At 41.8% G+C, this 27,103-nt stretch overlaps 1 protein-coding gene across 3 annotated transcripts; it reads left to right on the forward strand.

The window, feature by feature from the left end:
• The first annotated feature begins 8,508 nt into the window (after nt 1–8,508).
• On the forward strand, nt 8,509–26,364 carry CHST10 (carbohydrate sulfotransferase 10). Of its 3 annotated transcripts, XM_084526980.1 has the most exons (7): nt 8,601–8,836; nt 12,268–12,361; nt 13,217–13,351; nt 16,003–16,100; nt 19,054–19,288; nt 21,984–22,089; nt 23,674–26,364. In XM_084526980.1, exons 3-7 carry the CDS (start codon nt 13,240–13,242, stop codon nt 24,209–24,211), a joined length of 1,089 nt encoding a protein of 362 aa, XP_084383106.1. In that variant the 5' UTR covers nt 8,601–8,836; nt 12,268–12,361; nt 13,217–13,239; the 3' UTR covers nt 24,212–26,364. The 3 variants fall into 3 exon arrangements, with proteins under 3 accessions (XP_084383107.1, XP_084383106.1, XP_084383105.1); XM_084526981.1 differs by lacking the exon at nt 12,268–12,361 and having other exon boundaries at nt 8,509–8,836; XM_084526979.1 differs by lacking the exons at nt 8,601–8,836; nt 12,268–12,361 and adding an exon at nt 12,418–12,522.
• Nucleotides 26,365–27,103: the final 739 nt, after the last annotated feature.

Genomic DNA, 27,103 nt, shown 5'->3' on the forward strand with positions numbered 1-27,103 from the left:
CTCCCCTGGTTTAGCACCATACAGCTGCTAGGGAGAAAATAACTCTATCCCAGCCTAAACCAGGACAACACCACACTTAGAATCAAGCAGAATACATGTGGTTATTACCTGAAAAGGCATAATTCCTCAAAGAGGACTAAAAGCCAAAATTTGAAAAAGGAAACAAGCAGCCACTGCAGTGGTTGTCAAGCACTCCTTCCTAAGCACATCTCTCTGGGGAGAGGTTTTAGCAGAGATGACACGTTGGGACTGGATCTCATCACTTGTTAATGTAAAAGGATACCGTGCAGTAACTGGTGAATTCTGTCTGGCTTATCACTGCTGCCCCCAAATACTTTAGATGGCTGCGGCTACGTGACTCTCATGGAGTCATATGAAATTGGAGAGCAGAGAGTTGATTTAGTTGGATGAACGGTCCCAAGGCAGGAAGGAAAATTCATTGCATTCAATTAAAATTTTCTTCTTCTTTCAGTTGAAAAAGTTATCACGCATATTCCTGGCCAGCAATAAAATGTCCAAAGAAGGTAGTATTTAATGGAAGAAATAAGGAGAGCTGCAAAATTAACATCTAGGTCATCTATGGTGAAATATGGTAAGATATATGAGAACATTAAAGAAGCCAATAAAGACTATATTAAAGCTTCATGATGCGTGATACACAATTTCAAAAGCAAATTCTAGAGGGTGTATAGGATATATTTCCGAAACCCAAGCTATCAACTGAAAAATCTCCTTGTATGTGCCCTGCTCTATGTGAGAAACATATTCATGAATACAGTTTCAGCTGGTTTTACACTAAAAAAAATATATATACACTCACTTTGCAGTGTAGCCTGACAGGTTCTAGTCCTTTGCTGAGTTTTTGGTCCACAACATTGATGCTGCTACAGTCCATGATTCTCCATGAAAGTCTGAAAGGCAGTGCTGAAATGACTTCAGTATCAAACTACCATTAACACGTGTTTTAGAGCAGCTCTGTTTTCACCATGGAATAAATAATGCACTTCACTTATCCAGTAGTGAAATCCTAGTGAAAAAAAAAAAAAAAAAGGATTTTTTTTTTTTTTTCCCCAGGGAAAGGGAAATTGGACAAGGTGAAACGTGTTTGGTGACTTAACATTAACCTCGTACTGACTATAGTGTGACAATAAAACAAAGGCAGATGAAATCAAGCAATGGTCCCTCAACTTCTGCTCAGAGAAAACGTAGCCAAAATGATTTTTCCCTATTGCAACCCCAGGAACATCACTGAGAGAACAGCAGAAATTGATTTGACCCAATCACTTCTGTAATAGGAACACATTTACACGACAACAGTGCTAGGCACAATTTAGCACCATGAGTTGTCCAACAGAATGAAGCTTCGTGTGCTGCTGGTTTTATTGTTAGTGGGGAACAAAATAATCTGCCCTCTTCGCATTGCCTGGATCAACAAATCACTGTTCGGTGGCATGGTTTCCTTAATGAAGTAAGTGCTCAGGGAAGCTGCATGTAAATTAGGAAATAAGGATGTTGCAGCAAAGCACATGCTAACTGCTCTGGTACTTTTTTTTGAAAGCAGGGAAAACCTCCTCATTGAGTGATGTCAAAAATAAAAGGACAGAATGTCTAGAGGGAATTGTAAGTGGGTGGATGGATGGCAGCCTCCTTCTTTTCTGGGGATGCAACTTAAAATAAATACAGTGTTGCTGGGGAAACGTGCCTAAATCCTGTGATGCTTTGAAATGCAGGGCTGGGGTGTCCCTTATGCTAAAAAAATAAATAGTTGTGGTTCTGTGAGATTCTTGTGAGCAGGGCTTGAGGATGAACATGGGACCTGGTGCCCAGCAACCAGAGCTGACAGCCTAAGAATGGGAAAGGTTTGGCTCTGAATGGTCAAAAAAAGATTGTATTCAGTAAGAGTTTATTATGTTAGAGGAAGAATGTTTAGCACAGCTGATCTGGGCTAAGCACAATATTAATATGGGAAGTGGATAGGAGCTGAGGACAGAGTTAGGATCTGTGCTCTGAGAAGATCTCCTCGACCATTCACAAAAACACTTTTTTTTGGGTACTACTAAGTTCACATTGGAAAGTTGTGTCTTCGGTTTGTTTGGTCATCTTTTAAATTTCTTTCATCGTTTTGAGTTCAGTTGTAGATTTTGTAATTTAGAGCAACATCAGCTGAAAAAAAAAGCACATCCTGATACTTGTTTGAACACTTCAGTGATTGACATCAAGCATAGTCTAATACATTAGACAACAATGACATTTTTCTTTGTTTGAAGTATAAAATCAAAACCGGCACCTTCAATACTGCTATTTATCAAGCAGCAGCTGCAGTGGCAACCATGACTTCATTTATTTGTGTGCTTTGTAATTGAGTAACTTATAATACTCGTGAGAGATTGCCTGTGAGCGCAGATTTCACCTCATTAACCTTTTTCCTTTTAAGTAGGAAGCGAGAAGATAGTTGATAGCAAGAAGATATAAAATCATTCTCCCTCCTTTTAGGTGAAAAAATGCCGTGGTCTTTCTCATGGTTGGTCTATCAGGGTGAGTCCTCATATCTGGCTTGATGTTCAAGCAGATCCAAAACATCAGCTACTCTTGGGAAGAGTTGAATAAATGGAGCAGTTGGTTGTTGACCATCGATTATACTTGAGGACGTGCCAAAGCTCTATATTAAATGTTGAAATTATCTTATAATCTCAAGCCTTTCCTTGTAGTGAGGCTGAAAGCTGTGTTAGAATACTTTCTACATTTACCCAGCCCCTCACATGTCAGGGCTCTCCTTGGTGGTTGCTGCCATAACAGTTTAAAATACGCTCATTTTAAATGCAGGACCTTTCAAATTAAGACTTATGAGGTCTTTTCCAACCTAAATAATTCCATGGTTCTGTGACTCTATGAATACAGCCTCCCATTCTCACCTCAGTGTCAAGAAGGTTTCGCTGGTGCAGCCCAAGACCTGCTGTGCACCAATATCTCGGGCAATGTTACTCTGAAGGAAACCAGAATTCTCAACAGAAAATCAAGGTAAAGCTAGAAGATTTTGTGAGGGGTCAGAAGGCCTGATGTCTTTCAAGGGGAAGAAACTTTGATGTCTAAGTTTCCATGGCCAAAGAAGTGTTGACTTTTGTGTTGCAGGTCCAAAGGCCACATTCTTCTCCACCTTAACTCTTCCTCCTATTCCTATTTCCACCTACATGTTGACTGGGGAAGTTCCCTGTTGTTTTCGTTTGTTTGTTTGTTTTTTCCCCTCTTAATATTTCAGCATGTGAACACGCAGGGGAAGTTTAAACATGCATGTGGTAACATCATTAATAGTTCATGGTTGAGAATGCAGAGGAGTAATCCCCTGGAAACATCCAGGAATTGCCACCTTGTGTTTCTCAGTTCTATTTAAAATAAAAGGATCAAGGAAACTCTGGACTAGGCCTTGACTTTGGGGGAAAAGAAAAAAAAAAAAAAAGAAAAAAAAAAAAAAGAAGAAAAAAGTAGGCTTTTAATTTGCATTGAAAACACTCAGATATAAATAACTCCAAAATTACACCTTCTTAGCTTACCTTCACAAGGTTTGGATGTTGTGTGCCACCTAACCCTTAATGGCCATGCCACCCAGAGGGCCAGCACCAAGGTGACCACCATGGCTGGGAGGCTGTGCCAAGAAGAGCTATGAAGCACAGCCCCAGCTCTCACAGACTTGCTGTCCTAAGTTTGGGTTGCAGAGCAGCGATTGTCATTTTAGGATTGCACTTCTGGACTTACATCCCCTAGGGCTTCTGGTATGAACATTTTTTCTTGCCTTCGCAGGAGTGGTGCCGTTCCTAGCTAATTACTGGGCTGCTGGGATGTGGGAAACAAATGTTCAGATCCCGCCTGATAGATACTACATCAGCCACTTCCCAAGAGCCAGCCCCAACCAGCAAGCTATAAATTATTTGAAGCACTCAGTGGCCCTGTGAAAGCTGTCCCACTTAATGTAAAACTCCAGTCTTACATGCATCCATGAGCAAATGGGACCCTGTTTCTCTGCCTGTACCTTCTTCATGATGTCCCTTTCTCTGCTCACACTCCTGTGACCCAAAGTTGTCCCTGAGTCCTCCTCTGGGTGTTTCTGCATGCCCCAAACCTGGCTGGAGCCCAGAGCAGCTCTGCTGCTTTGTGCCTACCCCACGTAGGCACGAGCAACTTGCACTTGCTGATTTGCCTGATGGTGGATCAAGTTCAAGGCTCAGCTGCTTGTCAGTTTGTCAGCCACGGAGAGAAACGAGAGCCGGTGAATCCAGCTGTCTGATTCAGGACACGGCTAAAGGAGGGGGTTAAGAGAGCATAGCGGGTTGGTTTGAGGCAGACTAGCTTGTTTTGAATACTAATTGATTCAATCAATGGTTTTAATTTCTCTACTTGGGAAAATACCCATAACTAAGGCTTACAACCCAATTGTTATTTTGTTATTTCTTCTTTTTTATTATTATTTATTTATTTAAGAATTGACTTATCTTGCTACATTGACATGATAGTTTGCTTGTTGGCTGCACTCATTTGATGACCTATATAATTAATCCAGAATTATTGGGTTCAATTTTAATTGACATTGATTTGATAATTAAATGTAGTTCTTAGCTACTCTAGGCCAGTCCTGGCAACATGCTAGGCTCATTGATGTTAATAAACCCCACAAAGCTGCTTTCTCTTTCAAATGACCAGCTCAGACTGAAAGTCTTAACAAATCAAGGTAAGCTACGTGGTTCAGCTAATGACCTACTTACCTCAGTCTACATTTTTTGTCTCATATTCAGAATGAGATCTAATGGTGTACAGGTTTAACAGTTTCCAAGGCTCTTATCATGAGATAAACTTTTCTACCCTGAAATAAAAAGTGGGCTTAATCTTCGAATGAAAATAAGTCTCATTTGCTGCTCATGGATCTGATCCTGCTCCTACCAGAGGATTTTGATGGTTATCAGCCCTAAGCTCCCCACTAACAGAAACACTTAACTAGCTCAGTCCTTCCTATATACCAGCTATTTTAGATATGCACCTCATAGGTGACTCCTTGCTCCAATTATTATTATGGAAAAATAATTGAAGAAATATATAACACTTTGCTGTATGACATTACTTATAACACTTCTCATAGGAGTTACTGTTCAGACCATACCTGTGAATCCTGCATCTATGTGAGGATGTACACCCTTGCTAGTATTGCAGTATTCCTCAGCCTATTTTTTTTTTTTTTTTTTTTTTTTTTGCTGCAGTGTAATGGCTGTAAATGCCACGAGGTATGCTATCTTGCATCTACCAGATCCACGATGAAATTACCTTGCTTAAGTTCCAGAAAGAGAGCGAAGCTGGTGATGAAGATCACACCCTAATAAATGTACTACATGCCAGAGGCACCATGTCAGACCAGTGGCAAAGCGTGATCAGCCGTGCCTCAGGAGTGCAGCCATGAAGCAGAACTGTAACCTTCCCAATAATGGCACCTCACCAGTAATGAGAGGAAAAGCATCTGTTCCTGCTGATTTAAATAAGATTTATTCTTCCCGAGTACTTGATGTGGAACGGGTGACTTGTCTTAGGGTCAGCTTTTATGGAGGCAAAGCATGACTGATCCAAGTAATTGGCATTGGATTAAAACCAGAAATAACAACAAGGAGAGAAGGAAAAAAAAAATCAGCATAAGGTTAGCAATACAGGCAAGCCTGTGCTTTTGCTGAATACTGTGAAAAAGTCCCCTCCCTGCCTTCAGGTTCAGGTTTAGCGGGTGACATTGGCGGTAGGGGGATGGTTGGACCAGATGTTCTTGGAGGGCTTTTCCAACCTTGATGAATCTGTGATTCAGCAGTGTGCTTAGGCTGGATGCGTACAAATGCAAACTGCAGTGTGGATGGTTGCTTATCTTGTCCAAGCCAGGGGCTTGCTTCAACATGCAGGTATGTTTAAATGCTATTTGGGATTAACTCATACCAAAAGCAGTCAAGAGGGCCTGCTGCTGACAGACAGTCATTTCTTAACGTGCTTGAATGTGCCTCTTGCAGCTCAGATGCCCAGTGCCACACCTGGTCTTTCTGACCGGCCAACCTGCAGATACTGAGCTTTTGCAAGTAGGACTCCTCTGGGAGAAACATCAAACCAGCAGTAACACTATACAAGAGTTATTAGGACACAAACGCCTTTTTAATGGCACAAATGTCGCAAGTGTTATTAAGATCAAATTTTCCAGCTTAGACTCATATCCTTGGAGGAGTATGGGTGCATCATTCCCCTGGATGCAGAAGTACAGAACCACAGAACCATTCAGGTTGGAAAAGCCCTCCAAGATCATCTGGTCCAACCACCCCCCTACTGCCACTGTCACCCACCAAACCATGTCCCCAAGCACCAGGTCCAACCTCTCCTTGAACACCCCCAGGGACGGTGACTCCACCACCTCCCTGGGCAACCCGTCCCAGTGCCTGACTGCTCCTTCTGAGCAGAAATGTCTCCTCATTGCCAGCCTGAACCTCCCCTGGCGCAACTTGAGGCCATTCCCTCTAGTCCTGTCACTGGTTACCTGTGAGAAGAGGCCGACCCCAGCTCCCCACAGCTTCCTTTCAGGCAGTTGTAGAGAGCAATGAGGTCTCCCCTGAGCATCCTCTTCCCCAGACCGAACACCCCCAGTTCCCTCAGCTGCTCCTCACAGGACTTGTGCTCCAGGTTCTTCACCAGCTTTGTATATCTCTGAGGAAGCTGTGGTCACCCTAGAACTTCCCAGAGAGAGCAGGGTGGCTTTTCACCAGCACAATTGTTTTTTTTTTTGTTGTTGTTGTTTTGATAGTATAAAAATTCTCTAGTATTAAAAAAAAAAAAAAAAAAAAAAAAAAAAAAAGGACTGAAATATTGATTTTGCTGCCAATTTAAGCACTAAACCCCACTACAGTTTCACATTCCTAGTAGCAAGAATCCTGTCGGTCTGGACTAGCAACTGTATAATCCAACTTTACAGTTGCCTATGAGACACATTCTTCAACTTCATCAGACGCTTTCAGGGCCAATTACTGAAAACAAAGCTTATTAACTGTGCTTAGTCTGGAAAAAAATGGTTCCTTTTATACAGGATTAATTATTTTACATGTCAGTAACAACATACTTGAGAGGTTAAAGGGCTCGGGTTGAGGCTGATAATCTGTCAGAAATTGGTTCCACAGCTGGAGGTTGCTTATTAATGTATCTATGTGGCTGCAGCTGTGGAAAGAAGCAACTTCCAAAGCTGCTAGCCTATGCAAGGCTCAAAGTGGTGACAGCCACAGACTTCCAGTGTGCTTCACCAGCAAGGTAACTATCACAGTTTCTAGAGGGATGAGGGTGTGGTGTCCCAGGATGCTGGTACAAGCAAACAGCACAGTCAGGCAGAGGACTTGGGTTTCTGGTTAATGTTTTTTGGCCACTGGTTCACAGTGAGATCAAAGTAGCTTCATTGGTATTTCTCTGCCAACAGCGTAGCACCGAAGGCACTGCTGTTAATACATTTGTATTGGCCTGATCTGCTCCAGATCTAATCCAGATGGGCTTCCTTGGGCTCTCTTGGCCAGGCTGCAGTGTAGCACATCGTGGTGATCAAGTCTGGAGAGGCACGGATTAGAGGGACCAAATTCTCCTCTTGGCCAGAGACATTTAATAAGGCTCATGGAGTCCTTTGGCTTTTCTGTTTCTTTTTTTAATTGGTAACTGGACACAGATAGGCAGAAACTTCTACAACTCTGTCTCTTCTGAATTTGTCAACTCTTGAGCTGACCCGACAGCAGGTTTCCTTGTGCTCCTCATAGACCTTAGAGGGTTCAGGGCAAGAAAAAAAAAATCTTCCACTGTAAATCACTTTCAAGGGGCTGGGTGTTATTTAGGTATTTATTTATCTACACAATCACGCAATTAGCAAATTTGTTAGGTTCACCACATGAGATTTTACAGGAAAAATAGGGTGAAGCGCCACATAGCATGAACTATAACACTACTGCAGAGGGAGCCAGCCCTGCACAGTGTGGACATGAGATCATTTTGTCTGGAAAATCAGGGATTTCTCCTCAAAGCTTGAAAATCAACCTAAATTTCTCAGTCAAGTTTTATTCCTTGTGTGGCTTTTGGGTCTCTCACCTGTCCTGTGGGTCTTCCTGAGGACAGAGCATGTTTCGGGGGAAGATACAGAGATGTAAAGATGAAGGTATGCAGTATGCGTATGTCTGTACGACTCATTTTGCCTGATCAACAAGACTCTTAAGGATGCCATTTACTCTGACTTTTCATCTGAAAGATGGGATTTCCCTGTGCCCCTCATTTCATTTACCAGCTCCCAGCACCCAAATCGATTTTTATGACTGGACAGAGGGGACGGGACCACTTCTGCAAGGGGTCAGATCGCAGGAGCGCGTCTTTGGGGGCCTGCCCTTGGTGTTGTGCCACGATTTCACCCTGCAAGCTGCACCCTCAGTATCTAAAGAGCTCTAAAACGGGGTAGCTTTACCCCAGTACCACCCCTTCCTCCAGAAGGCCGGGCCCCCGTGGCGTTTTGATGGCGGGGCGGGCGGCGCATCCTTTGCTCCCTCCCTCCTGCCTCCGCCCCGCAGCCTCCCCGTAGCGGGGCCGAGCCGGCCTCCGCCTTCCTTCCTTCTTCCCCTTCCTTCCTCCCTCCCTGCCATCCCCGCCGCGGGGCCGGAGGAAATGGAGGCGGCGGGGCCGGGAGGAGGAGGAGGAGGAGGAGGAAGAGGAGGAGGAGGAGGAGGAGGAGGCAGCAGCAGCAGCTGAGCCCGCAGCCGGGCGGGGAGGGGGGGATGCGGCGGCCGGGACCGCTTCTCCGAGCCGCCGAGTGAGGCCGGTGAGTTGGGGCTGGGGTCGGGGTGGGGGGGAGAGAGGTGGGTGCAGGGGAGGCAGCGAGCAGCAGCACTGCCGGGCCCCCCAGCAGCATGGTGCCTGCCACGTTGCACCTGCTGCCTGCCAGGGACCCGCTGCTGAGCCCTTCAGCACGCCCCAGCGTGGAGAAGGTGCCTGGGTGGGATGGCGTTTGGGGTGCTGGTGGGTTAATTGGTGCCCAGCCTGTCTGTGGGTGAGGTGGGTCGTGCAGTGCTTGCAGGGTTTGGTGCCTTCCTGCTGGCAGGTGGATCCTGCGTGCTCAGCGGGGGCTCGGCTCTCCAGCAGCAGCTGTAGGAACAGAGACCGTGGGCCTGGCAGTGCCAGCAAGGTGGTGGAAAGCCTTCGGAAAGAGTTGGCTTCCCAAAATCCCCGTTATAACGTGCGTTAAAACATCTGACAGCACCCCTCCAATGGGCATGCAATAGGTTTTAGTCTATATGTTTTCTTAAAGTATTAAGAAATTGTCCAGATCTCTTCAGATAACAGAAAGGAGGCCTCGAAGAAAGTGAATGGGGTATCCCAGCTAGCTGCTGTTTGCTCTTCATTACAAGTTTGGGTTAGAGCATTAGTCGCGAGCTAATGGGCGAGCACTTGGTAGTCGGAGGCTACTGGCGTGCAGAGGCTGTCCTGCCAGGGAGCCCCTGTCCAGGCCTGTGCATCATTTTTTAAAATTGTTTTAACTCCTCTGCACTTTGTTCTGTCATTCACATGGAAAGGATCAGTCTTCCCCGAAGTCCTAGTGTTTTTTTCCAGCTAATGTTACTCTCAGACCATGTGCCGTTCCTTGGTTCGTGGCTGTGCGTGTGTTTGCTATCGCGTTTTTGCACGTTGCATGGGCTTCACTGAAACTGGTGTCTGGCTGATAGGACGGAAATGTGCCAGTTTGGGTTTGAGCATGTTGTTTGGGGAAGGAAAGACGGAGTAATAGATGCAGAGAGAGTGGATTCTTTTTTTGTTTTTGTGCTCCTAAAATATGGAATTGCAATTAGACTGAGAATCCTGTGTATTGAATTGTGAGAAGATGGACTGAGACTTCAGCAGCTTCCTTGCTTTTTCTGCCTGCAAGGAAAAAACATTTTAGGCAGTAAGAAGTAAAAGTTACATTTAGAAGCCAAAGGAAACAATTAAAGAGTAAAAACAGAAGCTAGTATATGTTCACTGGAAAATAAGTAAAAAGAGGGGCAAGAGCAAGGCAGTAAAATTGGAGGTATAGCAGGAAGTGATTACTGTATGTAAAAATGATAAAGCTATCTATTAGGGAAGAAAAAGCTAGAGAACAGGAAACAACATAAATGCTTCTCTTAGAAATGTTAATGGTCATTGCGTTTAAGTGAGAATAACGACCGAGTTACTTCTCTATATCATTTTGAATAGTTCTGCTTCATGAGATAGATGTAGTTTTTGTTGAGGATGCTGGAAGAGAGCCCCAGTGCCAGCCATTGTAATCACGTTATGATAAATCCTCTGACAACGCAGTGAATTTGGGTGTAGATTTGCTGCGTGCTAAGTTGCTTAATGCTTTCCTCTCCAACATCGTGAAGGGTAATGATGGTGGACGTTATGGATGTGGCTGCAGTTCTGTCCCCATTCTGGTCTCTGAGCCGTGTCCACAAGGTAAATAAAGCGATGCTCTCAGGTGTCTGGAGCACAGGGTCTGGCTGCAGGGTCCTGTGTGTGCTACTGCTGTCACTCTTCAGGTCAGAGCACACTGAAACTGCTCTCCCCATGTCGTTTAGCACAGCGTCTTTAGAAACTCAGTGCATAAATTACATAAGGAGATAGAGATCAATATTTCTTACTGAATGGTGCGTATCCATCACCATCACAGAACTCCTCAGATGGGCGGGGATGCTTTGGATGTAGTAGGCCCACTTCTGCCCCTTTTATGTAGAGCAGATGCAATGGGTTAGACAGGAGGGTCTGTCCCAGACCATTCAGCACGTCTCTGAAGAGCCAGCAGCTGATGGTTGAAGAGAATTTCCTTCTGCAGGCAGTGTCCTCTGCAAGCTGCTGTCAGTCTGCTGCCTTGAAGAAGGGTTCAGTAGTGTTTTGCATGTTGAATGGTTCTTGTGATTTTAGTAGAGCTACCCAAAAAGTAAAAATGTCGTTGCTACATTTTGTGCCTGATGTCTGCTTTGCATTTCTCTCTTACCTGTGGGAGTCAGTAAATTTTCCAAATCGTTGGCATGTCTGAAAGCAGAAATGGTGAACTCTAGTGCTTGAACAGAAGAGAGCAGATGTCGTGGCACGCTGGAAAAAGAAAACCTCTGAGACCTGATGGTTTCCAGCAAGAATCTTTGGGCAACTTCAGCATTAGTGTAAAGGTACAAAGAGAATGAAACTGCTTTGCTGAGCTGGAAAGAGTCCATACTCTAGAACTCTTGTGGGATATGCCCGTCCTGGCCAACAGCTTTTGATGCTGAAGAATAAAGTGTCTCAGACATCACATACTTAGTTGATAACCAGGGAATTGCAGCAGAAAGTGGGAGATGACAGTCATCATCTTCATGGAAGTCAAACCAGTAATTGTCTGAAAGACAGTTGATCTATCTTTTTTTTACTGAAGTGTGGTGTTTCAAGAAGTTTTCAGAAATAAAATCTTAAAGGAAGGTGGAAATAAAGGGCCTTTCAAATCCAAACTGAAAAATACTGCTCTGAGGAAGTAAAAATAGGCCTGAATGCTGCCAGCCAAGCTAAAAATTGCGAGTTCTGTTTCTGTAATGGGAGATGCTCTGTTCTTTTCCTCCTCTCGCCCATTTCACTTAGATCCCTAGGTTCCCAAATCCATTTTGAACTGCTTGCCTGTCTGCACAGGTTTTCAGCGTACCCTGAAGACGTTTCACTTCTGTCAGCTACAGTGAGAACCCTTCCTGGAAGCGCTTGCATTGCTCGAAGGCAAAAGCTCTTTGGAAAAGCAATCAGCACCTGTAGCAGCAGTACTGATGTAGCAGGTGGATGCGTTGGAACAATGTCAAAATAGGCTTACTTCTGTTATTTAAGCTTTGTGGGAATGGAAAAGGTGAAACTCTAGTATACAATCAAAAACTTAATACAGATTTTGCTCAGAAGCATAAACTAGCATGATGTTAGCTGGGAATGAATGAGGGCCTCACTTACTGTCTGGCATTTCGCTCCAGTGGCTGTGCAGAAAGTGTGATCACAGGATCATGCAGGTGTGCTTATCTTTCAAGCTGTGCCTGGTTCCTTTAGGACTGAGTTTGATCCTGTTGCTAGGTGTGTGATTTCTGTCTTTCTTTCTTTATTTATTTGTGGCTACATGGACAAGTCTCACAAGACTCTTGTAAGAATCTAATTTTATGAGATTTTTGCTTTATCACCTGTATCCTCAAAAGGAAGAGTTCACTGACATTTGAACTTCCCATCACCTGTGTTCAGCCCCTCAGGTGTCTTGCCTCTGCAGCAACAACTGAGACAGCAGTGCTTTATTTTTGCAAGATAAATATTCAGGCCTGATCAGCCTTAGATTTTGGTAGGTAATGGTGTTTGCTCTTAGATTTCTATTTTAATGATTTTTTTTTTTTTAAGTTATGGAAGCTTAAATTTTGCAGTGAGGTTTTTGCAGATGCTCAGTGTCAGCCCCAGTTCTTCCATGGATGTGTTGCCCATCAGAAGCTGAATATTCAGCAAAAGGTGCAGTTTAAAATTATGCATTTGTCTTAATAGCCGGGACTTTATTCTATTCTCTAATTGGCTTCTTTCTAATATTGCTTCTTACTTTTTAACCATTAAAAAAACTTACCAGGGTTGTGCTTTCTAAACTCCAGCTAAAAAGTACTGGGAGCACTCCCCTAAACGTACAAGCTGTGCAAGGTAGGCCGTACACCACGTGCTTGCAGTGCAGTGCTGTGTCCTCATCCTCCCCCCTGCTCGATTCAGTCAGTGCCTTTTGGTTCTTTGTGCACTAAATCTGCGGTCTGAGTTCCCTGGGTAGCCCTTCCTGTGCTCCTGGGGAGGTCATATCCATAATACGTGCGTGGATTCAGCTACAGGTAGTAGGCACTGCTGCAAGGAACCCCCTTCTGCTGGTTATGTGGATAATGCATGATGGAAATCAAAAACTTTCCAGTTGATCCTTTACTGGCAAAAAAAAAGTGGCAAAATAATAAGAAACGTTACTACCTTTAAATGTAGCAGCAGGTTAAGCTTAATAATACCAGTTAAAAACCCAGCCAAAAGAACAAAAAATAGAAGGAGAAAACTGCTGCTTTTGTTATGTTTCAGGACCCATGTGTATAATTACAGTTTTGTCATTTTGGTAATGGAAAGTGTTTTTCTGAAGTGGAACAAAAAGAATTAACGTGTCAATCTTTCCTCTTTCTGACAGGAAGCAACAACTTTATATGGCTCATGTCTGACAACATGCACCACCAGTGGCTGCTGCTAGCTGCATGCTTTTGGGTGATATTCATGTTCATGGTTGCTAGCAAGTTTATCACATTGACTTTTAAAGACCCAGATGGTAAGTTCAAGTTTAATATTTGATGAGAAAGAGAAAACTGAATTAGTGGTTCACACAAATACTCCTGTGCAAAGCAGTTCTCAGCACGTTACCTCTCTTCTTCAGTAGGACTGAGAACAGAAGAGATAAATTTATAGGAATAGCAGTGCTGATACTCAATTTCTGCTTTTCTTGGTAGCAGTCTGCAGAACTAACGCTGAGTCTTTTTTTTTTTTCCTTCGTGCTTAAGAACAGAGGGGAACAGGTTTTGCAGTTCTGTCTTGTGAGGCCTACTTTTTCAAATGTATTCAGTAACTTCATCTACTAGGAGGAGAATTTGTGTATAAAACAGTGGTCAAAACTACCCGTTTAAAGATAGAGGAGGTTCTTGGGAATTAGAGTCCCTTTCCCAGGAGACTGGTTTCTGTCTTCTTGTGACTGCTCGTCCTGACACTTAGCCTAGCCACTTCTACCCTGCTTCTTGCATTCAGTTTTATCCTCTGCTGTTTGACTGACAAACAGCTTATAGGCTTTTGCTTAGCATAAGTAGCCCAGCTGGTGTTAAGCTGGAGAGGAATTTAAGCCATTTGATGACACCACACAGAGTGCTACAGCTTTCTGTCTATTGAGGAGCTTCTGTTAGGAGAAAAAAAAAAAAAGAAGTCCTGCAGGGAGTTTATGGTGAGGGTGATGACGCAGCCTACATACAGTCCTAAGAGATCTGTACTTCAGCATCTTTCTGAGATATACAAAAAATGTGTAATTTTTGAAGCACTGGGATCACTCGTGCCATTTGTTTCATTGGCTTGATGGCGGATAAACATGCTAGGAGCTCCTTTTAAAATAGCATACGCCTCTGTGAAGATTTATTCAGCAGGTCTTACAGATGAGAGCTGTAGGCCAACCTCATGGATTTCCTCATTTCTGTTTGAGCCTTAGTACATCTTGCAAACAAGCCAGTTTTATGTTAGGTAGTTAAATGTTCCGGTATTTCATGCCGTGCCAACTCTTGTTTCTGAGCTCAGGTATTCTTGGAGTAGTTATTTCCACCAGAAGTTGTCAGGGGAACTAAAATGTACTTAAAAAAAAAAAAAAAAAATTACTAGAGTACACCCTTTGCATTTTTTATGCATTTTATTATCTGTCTTGCCATTTTTATGCTTTTATTATCTTGTCTTGCCTTTTTTTTTTTTTTTTTTTTTTATCTTTTTCATCTATGCTGAATCCTCCTTCCTCTTTGAACAGCTCTCTGAGCAGAGACTCTAATTTCTGAAGCTCCAGTCCTGCAAAGGCATGACTGTGGTTAAGTGTATGGATGGGGATAGCAGCATTTGTGTTGGGACTGGTCAAGGGACGTGAAGTGAATGTACCAGCAGAGGTTTGGAGGAAGTCTGAACAGGATGGCCAGGTCTGGAGGAGCTCATAGACTGAATGCAATGTGGCTTGTCAGAAAACTTCCTTATTTGAATGTGCCTACTTAGGAGCTAGAACAAAACCACAGGGTATTATGAATGAAGTCTGTGCATCCAAGCATTGGATGCTAACCTTGCTTTCAGCTTTAACTTGCATTTTCATCTGTGTCCTTACTTGAAGTCCAATGTAGGCACACTTGAGTACTCCCTTAAAAAGGGACATATACAGTGCATGTTTTCTTGATCATAAAACTAAGCCATCATGGATGCAGATGAGGAAACTTGATTCACAGAAGAACAAACTATATGAAGGGAAAAGAAGTCTAGTATGGATAGAAATAAATTTCAGGGAGAGATCACGTTCTTTTCCTTTGTGGTTAGGGAAAGCAGCTTCAAATTATTCTTGATCTCTCTGCACTGTGTGAAATAAAGCTACAGTCTTCTGTTATTTTTTGGTTTCCCTGTAGCAGCATGCCAACCGCAAAAGATGCAGGAGGTTTTTCCTTTACATACTTCAATTTGGTCTCAAACTATTAGCTGCTCTAAAATAATTATCAAAGAACCAGGGTATTATCTGAATTGTTTTTCTCCTCGTGGGCGTCTCAAAGGAAGGCCATCATTCAGTAATAAATGGAAAAGGGATCTTGTATTCTTAAGTGCTGGCTAGAGGTATCACTTAAAGCACCGAGGAAATTAAAGATGCTCCTTAAGGATGCTTTTTTGTTGTTGTTAATGTCTAAGAGTTTACAACAGATGAAACATACCTACTGATACAGGGGTGAGGAGAGCCCAAACCTGGTAAATTACATTTTTTTTATTTGCATGTGCTGCAGGAAAGCTATTGAAAAATAAAAGATCTCATACTGCCATGTCCATATAGTTATTCATCTACCAAAGAATATTAAATTATCATATATTAACATTTAAAACATATCCAAAACAAATTATTTTTTCCTGATATTTGGGTTTAGGACTGTTTCTCTGTAGGCAGTTTGCTTTAAAAAGACCAAAATAAAATACAGTGGTCGTGTTTCTTTGATGAAACTAAATTAAAGTTGCATCCAAAACTCCCATAGAGCACATACTTTAAAATATTCATAGCCTGTCTCATGTCGTCTCTAGTATCTTCCCATTTGAAAACAAATCCTAATGTTTCGTATGCTTAGTGCAGAAAGTGTTGTTCCATTGTGCTAGCTGTAAAACAGAAACAGTTCCCCCCTCCTCTCCCTCATAATGCTCTTATCTCTCCTCCTTCTTTAGGCTATGGTGCCAAGCAAGAGCCAGTAATACTGACAGCTGTGACAAAAGTGGAGGAGGCACACAAGCCAGAGGAAGAGCGTTGGCCTGAAGAATTCCAGGTGCATACCGTTGAGATAAGGGCTACATGTATAAGGAGTGGGAGAAAAGGAGGATTAAGTAAGGGCTTCCTGTGGTTAAGGGAATTGCTAGTCAGGAATTATTATTCAGGCTGTTTTATTTGCATAGAGCCAACAGAATTCATTTCAGCTTCACGAAGCTAGTTTCTTATGGTGACTTTCAATCTTGTTTTATCAGAATGATTCAAGCTAGTGTGTTTCCATTTCTAGCAGAAAATTTCACAGAATTTCACAGAATTTCTAGGTTGGAAGAGACCTCAAGATCATCAAGTCCAACCTCTGACCTAACACTAACAGTCCCCACTAAACCATATCCCTAAGCTCTACATCTAAACGTCTTTTAAAGACTTCCAGGGATGGTGACTCCACCACTTCCCTGGGCAGCCTGTTCCAATGTCTAACAACCCTTTCAGTAAAGAAGTTCTTCCTAACATCCAACCTAAAACTCCCCTTGCTACTTTATCAAGTCACGACAATCATTTTTTTGCTAGCCTTTCTTATATAATGGCCCAGTCTTGGGTCACCTGTAGTTTGCCTTGTTATAGCCATCAGGTTTATGGTCCTTGAGGAAAGGCCTGTGTCTTGCCTCTTCTTTTAGTTCCTTTTGGTTCTTTGCCCAATCTCTCTGATTCTTTTTAACAGACTCCATTTCTTCCTCATGTTTTGCACTTCACATCTCAGTTTGTCCAAAGTAGAACATGACTACAATAGTGTTCAATACAAATTGATCCAGGTGCACAACTCTGTGCTTTCAGAAACAAAGCAGAACAAACGTGGTACTTGCTAACTCACAAGGAAACTCTGAAAATTCTCTATGCAAATGTGAACTAGTTGCGTGGAGGGCTAAGGCCAATTTATTTTTGCTGTTGATTAAATAAGTAACTAAGGTTTAGAGTATTTTTGTAATGTAGCATGAAAAATTGCTACAAAGATGCTCTCTCTATAAGCATGGCACTTTTTGTTTTCTTCTGTGAAAAAAAATGAAATATAAGTTATCCTCAAAAACATTTGGGAGAAAGGCTTTTTTCAATTGAAAAGCTGGCAGATCTATGTAGCAAGTTTTAATATCTTCCCTTACTTGAATGGAAGAGGATAATAAGGTTTCTGGATCCAAAACTATTCCCTCTTGACTTCCTGACAGCATAAAACATAGAACAGTAATATTAATTCCGGTCATATGCAAAAGGAATTGTTTTGACAGATAAGCAATCTGTCGGGCTGTCCAGATTACGTCCTGAGCAGGGAATACTGGGGAGGAGTAGCAAACAAAAAGCAGGATAAGATATTTCTTTTCCTTATGAAGAATTGGGACAAAAAGTAAAATCATCCCTTTTTCATGTGGTGCTTGGACGCTGTATCTAAAGGACTGTTTGTGTGAAGATAGGAATGACAAAGCTTGGATATAATGGCTTAGTCAAATGCCTCTTAAATTTACCTGGGTAACAGTGAAGTTCCCACAGCACAGTGAATGTCTGGGAGTGATTTGTGAAAATGAGACAGAAAAAATTATTTCATTTTACAGTATATCTTCTTAACATCATACTTGCTGCAAAAGGTAGTGGCATTTAAGTGAGGAAGTTATGAAAGCGAAGAACAGTTTGACACCATAATGTGCTGTGCTATGCCAAAACTGTAAGTGAATTTTCCTTGTGTGTTAAATTTTGGCCCGTTTCTAAATGCGCATTCTCTCCAGCTGGCAAATTAGGTCAAAGCAGAAGTAGATTTTTTTTTACCCCTTCCTATTCACATGGAAGCACCATAAAACTAGAAAATTCGCATTTAGCAAAGTTCATGAAACCAGTATTCTCCAACTTTGAGAGGAGCAATGTGGAAAAAAATAAAACAGGTAACTTGAACCAAGTTGCTGAATGTCTGTAATGTTTGCTCTCTTTGCATGGCTTCTCAGAGTAAAATTCAGCTAACTTCACTCATCTATTAAAGATGCTGTACTCATGCTTAAAGATGAGTCGGTGCAACTGAGAGACTTTAAAAGAGTACTATCTGGGTAGTTGGTTTGTTTTTCTGTGCTCAACTAGGGTTTAAAACAAACAAAGAAATGACACTTCCACCCCCGCACACACACAAGAAAGGAAACCACATTATTGACAGTGTACGTTCTGTTTTTCTGAAGACAATTTTAACTCCCTCCTTTACCAGATCCAATTCTGTAAATTAGGTAGTGGAAGATGAAGATTTTTTTCAACATAAATTTTAAATTTCACGTCATATGTTAATCAAACAAGTTTACTCCTCCTGTCTCCCTATTAACTGTGAGGCAGAGGGCTTGTGGTTGTAATCACAAAAAACGGGTCATCCATTTTGGGGTAAGTGGAATGCTGCATGTTTTTTGCATTTGCCACAGTAAGTGCTGATGCTTGTGTGAATTTTTGTCCACTTGATTTTGTTGCAGGTTGGGTAAGTGAAAACATTACTGCAGGACTGTGAAAATAACACTGCGGATGCTAGAAAACAACACAGAACTTCTATCCTAAATAGTTCTTTCCCAGACAGAAGGGTTAGCTGCCTGAAGCCCCACCTCCTCTGAGACTAAAGCATGATTTCTGCTGAAAGTAATAATTCTGCCTTCTTGTACCAACCCCTTAGAAGTTTTCTTACTTGCTGTTGAAGCTTTGGGGGAGTTCCAGTCTTTGGTGAAGGCAAAGACTGGAATAAGACCCAGCTGCTCTGCAATGAACTTCAAGTTGTATGGAAATGCTCTTACTACTGTAATGGCTTATTTGTACCGATATCTACAGCAGCAGCACAGGAGGGAACAGTGCTACTCCTTCAGTTAATAGCCAGTCATGTTTTTATGATGAGCCTGGGAGTCATTAGGATGCATAGTTTGGAGATTTTTATGCCTTAGAATTTGATCAGAAAACTAAACTTCTGCACTTTTTTTTTTTTTTTTTCTTTCTTTCTCTATTTTATGAAGCCAACTGGAAAAGCTTTTACTGGAAATCTGATACGCCAGCCCCTGGTTCATATGGAAAGGCTTGAGCTTCTCCGGAATGTCTGCAGAGACGCTGCATTGAGAAATCTCTCTCACACTGCAGTTTCCAAATTCGTCTTGGACCGAATATTTGTGTGTGACAAGCACAAGATCCTGTTTTGTCAGACGCCGAAAGTGGGCAACACTCAGTGGAAAAAAGTCTTGATCGTTTTAAATGGTATCTACTCAGTTGTGGGTGTGTGGGCTTCTCTGCAGAGGAGGAAGGAGCAGAATTGGTCCAACTGGGACAAGATTAAAATGGATTCTTTCTGCTTTTCTGTACACTGATACTTGATTTTAGCTGCTCGTTCTTCACAGTTGCTTCTAGCCCTCTCAAAACATCTCTTACAGAAAATAAACCTGCTCTTTCTGTAGAAAAAAAACGTTATTGTTTGGCTCAAAAGTGTTTTGAGTCATAAAAGAGTACTCGTATGTGTGTGGTAGGTAGAATTGTTATATTAGAAGGGGCAATACTAATTTAAAGAATGTGAAATAAGTAAATTAAAGGTATCACAATTCCCTAAGCAATAATAATACAAAATCTCAGACTTGAACCTGCCAACTTCTAACTTTAGCTTATTTAGGCATGAGGAAAGCTAGTTAAAATTGAGCAGCTGCTTTAGGCCTGTAGTGCTGAAATCCTGTGTACGTGTAATCGCTGAGCCATCACGTGAGTTATGAGACTGATGTGTTTAAGGATATGCTGTTGTCAGCATAGGTGTGTTATGAAAGACTAAAAGAAGGAGTAAAGGGACCCAGTGTGTTTGAACAGCAGTCTGTGAGGTGATTACCGCTATCTGCCTGCAGCCTAGCACACTCTTCTGGTAGCATGGCGTGCCAATACAAATAACTCGTTTCCTCAGGGTTTTCTACTGCGCCACTGTGCACACACAAACTTAAAGTGATCGTATTTAATATAACACACCATTTTTTGACATAGGAGATCGTCTTGTCTGTGCACCAGGGCTGCAACCTTCCTATGTATAGTCGAGTCAGTTGGGGCTCTTCAGTGGTTTTGCAGGTGGCGTAGCTCAGCAAGATGTGGGTAAGACCTGAACACAGTAAACACACGTTTCTTGGTACAAGAACCCTGAGAACAGCCACCTCTGCACTTATGTTCTTGTATTTCCTTTACCTTGTGTGAGGTAGTTCACGCGTCAAGGAGGAAATAGTCACAACTGGCTAATGAACTGTTCCTTTTCCTCATGAAAACTTTTGTAGTAAGGAGTATGTCTCTAAAGACTTGAATATTAATTTCAATCTTGAGACATGGATTGGAGCTGAAAGTCCAGAAGAGGTATGGATGCACATAGGTACGCACATGTGTCTTAAATGCCTATGAAAGCCACACTTGAAGAAAATACTTAGTATGAAACTATATGAGAACATTAGAGGTACCTACTCTTAGTGGAATTTAACAGAGGTAACATGCAAAGAATTGCTCAGGACAGGCAGAGCTTTTTAGCTGTGTTCAGTGGAGGATAACTCATGTCCTATCAGCTGGGTACTTGTCACCCTGAGGTTCCTGGTTCTGGCATGTTGGATAGTGATAGAAAATGGTGTCTGTGTGAACACCAGTCTGTTCTGCCTTGAGTTGCCAGTGTGCTAGTGTCTGCTGATGAAGGCTATTGCTGCAATTGTAACTTCTTCCTTTTTAGGTATTTGTTTCCACAGACAGAATTGATACTTGGTGGGAAATGCTTTGCATCCTAAAAGTGGTATTTTGAGGTTCAGGATGGAGAAACACATCTGTGGCACGGTGGGGAAGCTAATTCTGATACTGCTTGTACTGAACCTCAGCTCGGGATGGGTATGAGCATTCAGTTTCTGAGGATGTCTAATCTGACATCTGTTGTGCACATGTAATTCCCCTAGAGTACCAAAAAATATAATTAGAAAAATGTAATAAAATACTGCCCCCTCCTCCACCCCCAATTAGAAAACCAAGAATCTGAGTGGCGTGGCTTATTCACTGCAGTTCTGACTACCCCTACGATTTTTATTGAAACTTTAATTATCTGCATTATGCCCGTGGTAAGAGTATTGGAAGAGAGAATGCCATAGAGGCTTTTACCTGAAGAGCTTGTTTTGTTTCAGCCTGTTCTCGCTGCAGGTTGTTTTTCTGAATTGATGCTGTTGTCTGAAGGTTTATTTCTGAGTCCAGGCATCCACACGAGATATTTCTCAAGGTCATTATAACTTCAAGGATCAGGATCTTCAAATTAATGCATTAGAATTTAGTGACGTTATTTTTCTTGTCGGCTTATGTGCTTGAAAAAAAAAAAAAAAAAAGAGTAGCTGGAGGCTTTCTGTTGTTAATTTTGGTGCTTTTTAATCTGTGTAATATTGTATGATTGGAATTTTTGTTTGAGTACAGTGTAGTCATTAAAGGAACTTCATGGATCCTGACAGCAAAGTGCTTTTGTGTTGACACGGTTCCAAAAGCAGCCCACAGCATTTATTTTTTGCTGCTGGTGGAAACTGAGCCAAAAATCCCATTCCTTCTTTGGAGTTAATTCTCAAAGTCTTACTCTGTATGTGTGGGCAGAGGGAAGGAGTGGGGAGACGGTGCGGTGGGGGGCTCTAGGCTTAGGTATAATTGCTGATGAAGTATTTGTAACATGTTTCTGAGGGTTTTCAAGCCATGTGGTCTTCGATCTTTATGGCATGTACCCTTAAGAATTTTAAGTTTTCAGCTTTACAGTTGGAATTTCTTATCATTTAACAGTTTTAAATATAGAAACCATAAACACTAAACATACAGGAAACAGATAAACCAGAGAGCTCTCTGCCAAAGGCTTGCTTGCTGGTGCTGACTCTGTTTTCCTCTCCCTTGAAATAATTCTCATGCTCTCTCTTTTTAATTTGTCCAGGAGCATACTCTTCCATAGAAGATATCCCAGAAAACATTGTACACGATCATGAGAAGAATGGCCTTCCACGCTTGTCCTCCTTCAGTGACTCTGAAATTAAAAAACGGTAAGAGCTGGCTTCCCAGGGGGGTGGCACGGATTTGGATTCATGGGTGGGATGAACAGTCACTAGGACAGTGAAGTCCACACGTGGAATTGAGGACAATGGGGTTTCTGTTCTGCCACTTGTATTTTTCTTTTATCCTCTTCAATGTTACTGGAGCGACCTCTCTGCTGGCTTTGAAGGGGAACACCAAGGTAGCTGTTGATGTAGTTAGGCAACCCAGCCAACTCCCTCTTGGTATAGGGTGTCTGTAGTTCAGCACACACCTATTTGTTGCTTAATTCACCTTCAGAGGGGGGAAGGTTTAGTGAAAAGTTCCACCCTGAACACTTGTTGAGCAAATCTTGGATCTTAACGTGTAGGATTGTCATCGCAGTCAGATTCGCTTCCCAGGACTGAGCTGGGTAGGTCTAAAAAGTTACTGCTCCTTAGCCTGAGAGTGTTGTCCTTTCAGCTGAAACATTTTATCTTCCTTTTTGAGTGCTTGTAGCTCTTCTCAGAGTTAAAATAAATAAATAAATAAATATTAAAAAAATAAATAAATAATTCTCTGCAGTAGAATCTTTTAAATTATTCTGGCTAGATTTTGACTCTGACTACTTTAATCTCTAGTAGAGCCTTTTCCATAAATAATCCCCATGGGGTGTTACAGCATGGAAAGAAAACAGAAAGCAAGTTGACAGTGGACACTTGCAAGGTTGTGCTTGCGTGGTTGCTGTGTATATTGAGCCATTCTGAAGAGTTAGCACCTTCTACACGAGGTGTCAGCTAGCAGAGCTCCATGGTGTTGATGGTCTAGTGTTGTTGATCTAGTTTGCTCACCTCTACTCTGGCTTGGTTAGGATTAAGTCAGGAGAACTTGAAGATTGATTCAAGTGTCTGTTGAGGCTGGAAAGTGTCCATCCGCTTACTTCAGTGAGGACTGGGCTTTACATCTCCTTTCCCTGTTATTTACTGAAATGAACGTTTATTTTTGGTTTACCCCTACAGATAATCTCTGATTACAGAATCGTACATTTCAGTGGTGTCACAACAAAATGTGAAATTCTGTTGAAAACTGTTAGTCTCATTAAAATAATATTTTGAGACATTACTGAAAGCATGATGAAATTTCAAGTAATTTTTTTTTTTTTGTACTGAAGCAGTGATTTGTCTAACTACCTGCCACTGAAAAATGCAACCCTCTGTTGCATTTAGCTGCACCACTTTTTCTGTCTCATTGTGTGTATTTTGCTTTTCATTTTCAGGTTAATCTCGTGACATTAAATACCTTGAATTCAGAGCTTTCAGCATCATAGAAGATTTGGTCTCCTGTTTATGTGTTGAGACAAACTAAGCTCCCTCAGTTTGAATAAAACGTGAAATCTAGGAAGCACTGTTTATACTCTGTACTGCATACAAAAGCTGTTAGTTATAAATACAGAAGTCCTATTGATTATATTATTGATATGCTATGCAAGCGGGATAGGATTTACATTGCTTTCTCTGTGGTCAGAGTTTATATATGGTTTATAAGTCTGTGCTAAATGCTTCTTACATTTCTTTGATTATTCAATTTCTGTTTTTTTTCTTTCTTCCTCAATTTAGACTGAATTTATACTTCAAGTTTTTTATCGTCAGAGATCCATTTGAAAGACTTATCTCTGCCTTTAAAGACAAATTTGTGCACAATCCTCGCTTTGAACCTTGGTACCGGCACGAAATCGCTCCTGGCATCATTCGTAAGTACAGAAAGAATCGCACAGAGACCAGAGGGCTGCAGTTCGAGGATTTTGTGCGCTATCTGGGCGACCCGAACCACCGCTGGCTGGACGTTCAGTTTGGCGATCACATCATTCACTGGGTAACGTACGTGGAACTGTGTGCCCCCTGTGAAATTACGTACAGTGTGATCGGGCACCACGAAACCCTGGAGGACGATGCTCCATACATCTTGAAAGCAGCTGGCATCGACCATCTGGTGTCGTACCCCACGATTCCACCAGGCATCACAGTGTACAACAGAACAAAAGTAGAGCGCTATTTTTCAGGAATTAGCAAGAGGGACATAAGGCGCCTCTACGCTCGCTTCGAAGGCGATTTTAAACTCTTTGGTTATCGGGAGCCAGATTTCTTGCTTAACTGACACCTGGGACGAGCTCCGGAGAAGCGTCTAATGGATTAATCTAAACCTGGGTGAATACCAGCTGCGACACTGACAGAGCTGAGAACGACCATTTGTTTTCCAGCTTTTTGACGTCGCTCCATTTTTCAGTGAGATACTTGTCATACGAACAATTAGGGGCTTATAGTTGTTGTTTACTGACCATATTTTCAATATGTGACATTGCAATCTGTTAGGAATGAAGTCTGTTATCTAAAACACAGAGTTCTACTTCTCCCCTCTTTCCTCCAGAAAAAAAAAAAAAAAGAGGAAGAACGAGTGGGTGACGATCTTCCCCCTCTCTTTCCCAGAGAGAATGCAATTTTAAAAACGTTGCGAAGTATTTATAAAGATGGCAATTCCATTGTAGGTTAACTCTGACATGTGGGTGAACCTGATGATTCATGCTCATGAGAAAGGCATGTAGTCCCATGAGCTATGAAAATTAAAGGCCAGTACAGGACGAAAAATTGATTGAATGCTTTACAAGTAAAATCATCTAGGTTCTGTCATGTGGCTGCTATAATAATAGTAATGCTGATCTAATCCCATTTCTGTTTGTCTCAAAATGAACCTAATTTGACTGAAGCTCCAGAACTGTTCATAAAGGGGCTGGTTCCAGAGCCAGTTGTCTTTCTATTTTTGTCAAGTGTTTACTGTACTTACTACTGGTCTGACAAGTCTCATAGTTCTACTTTTGATTTTCAAAGTACTGTTTAAATCCCAGCTGTGTAAATTATCAGAGAACACCAGACGCAAGTGGAGCATAGAGTAAATAAAAAACTGTTAGGGAAACCTTAGGGATAATTAATTTAAAATAAAGAATTAATTGTATTTGTGGGAGTACATATAGAAATCGAAGGTGATTTCTAAATATCACACACTTTAACTTATTTTGTCTTCTAACAGTTAAGATTAATAAGGAAGCCACAGAAGCAGGATATCCTGTAAAAGAGCTGCTAGAGGTTACTTGGATTAATGATCTACCTTTTTCTCGTATCCTGCATTGCTCAGTGTTCAGTACCTTAGAGAACAGAAAATTTCTTTCTGAAATTTCTCCCGACTTTCTTTCTCCTGACTGCTGAAGGAGGCAGTATCCTTTGAATCCTTGTGGTTTTTTTTTTTTTGTTTTTTGTTTTTTGTTTTTTTTCCTCCAGTTATTCACTGTCATGGTGTCCTGGGTTAAAAATGCCCAACATCTGTGTTACCAATAGGTGCAGTGGCAACCTGCCTGGAGTTTGAGTGTCACTGAGATTTCTGTGCACATTTTATACATCAAAAAGAAAAAAAAAAAAAAAAAAAAAACAGAACTGAATGAATGCAGCCATAATATTTGCCCGTGCTTGCATTGTGTCTGGTAAAGAGAAGTCTTGTGTTTGAGTTCACCAGCAATAAAACTCAGCGTGCTGCCGCCTCATCCTGCAGCACATGGGAGGGACCACATACCCAAATTACAGGCACTGGTCTGTCACAGGTGTGCATGCGAGCTTTTGTTTCTAAAATCCTGGTCCTAAAGGATTGCTTTTCAGATCAGTATAGCATTGCAGGCTAGAAAAGCTAGTGGTGGTCAGTGCTGTGGAATCTGCTCTTGGATCCAGCCACAGTATGTTTTTGATAGCTCCCTCTGTCAATGCGAGGAAGCATCTTGCACTTGTGGAAAAGGAAAGTTGTGGCAAACTGATGTGCTCTGCTGTCCACAAAAACGAAGCCATGTTGTGGCTGGATGTGAGTTCAGAGAGATCTCGACAGACGAATTGAAATTAGGGAGACTCATTGACTAAGCATCATTAGCAAGAGAATAGTCCAAGGTGGCATAACAGGAAGGTGAGATTTTCTTGTTTTATTCTTTGAAAAAGCAGCAGCAGTTACAGTGCCCTAACTTGTTAGTTCTTAACCAATGATAAAGAGACGTTAACAGCTCCAGGTTTTTCTGTGTTTTTCTTAATATGGGAGCTTAGCAAAATGTATTGTTAAATGCATTTTGGAGCTAATGAGCTGATTGATTACCTCTCTGCCGATTTAAAATGTAACAGTGTGAATAATGTATAGTGAATTCAGGCCTTAAAGTTTAATTCTAATAAAGATAAAAGTAGAATTGTTTTCCTCTGGAAGCATAAGCTACTGATCACACAGAACACAGTTGTACCTGGTTTTGTTTTCTTTGATAAGTTACTTAATGTATCAGTTGCTTTAAAATTGCAGGTGGAAGGTGCCAGGTAAGTATTAAGTCACATTTTTTTCTAATGACTTTCTCTGAGTTGAATTCCCTGGGGCTTCTGACAGCAAATGTGGCAGAGCTCCACATGATGCAACAAGCTCTGGCAAAACGTCCTGTGCACTGCTCCCCCTGGATCTGTGCTCCTTTGCTTTTCAGGCTGGCCCTGGCGTGCTCCTCACCTTTTCTTCAATTCAGACATGAACTTTCTCCTTTCGGTGGTACCCTCCCAAGCTGTATTTTATTTCTAGAAGCGGTTGTGGGTTTGTTTTTTTTCTCATGTGGCTGAAGTAATTAGTCAGCTTTGGTGCAGGTCAGGGAGGAAGTGCTTGCCCTGCTAGTTATGATGAATTAAATGCTTGCAGTTTGTTTCAACCTAATTGGACTTTCTTCAAGACTTACAAATTTAGTCCCAGTGGCATGTATGAATGCTGTTGGGACATCATTTGCATACTGCTTTCAAATTGCAGGTGGTATTTATGTCATATTTTTGGAACTGGTGGCCTGGATTGTTGCTTCTCTCTTTTTTTTAATGTTACAGCTTCAGAAAACAAACTTGCATCCGTACCTTGTGAATATCTGCCTGTTTCTTTTTGTTGTCTCTCAGCAGCTTTTCTATCCTTTGGCAAATTGGAAACGCACTTTACGGAGGAAGATTG

Source organism: Aythya ferina (assembly GCF_964211825.1).
Source record: "Aythya ferina genome assembly, chromosome: 1".
Classification (NCBI taxonomy): domain Eukaryota; kingdom Metazoa; phylum Chordata; class Aves; order Anseriformes; family Anatidae; genus Aythya; species Aythya ferina.

Bases quoted from the DNA above. Each gene is read 5' to 3' on its own strand.
- CHST10 (XM_084526979.1), top strand. From the start codon at position 12,486: ATGTGTTGCCCATCAGAAGCTGAATATTCAGCAAAAG. The intron at 12,523-13,216 runs GTGCAGTTTAAA...TCTTTCTGACAG, and splicing joins AGCTGAATATTCAGCAAAAG to GAAGCAACAACTTTATATGG. The intron at 16,101-19,053 runs GTGCATACCGTT...TATTTTATGAAG, and splicing joins GTTGGCCTGAAGAATTCCAG to CCAACTGGAAAAGCTTTTAC.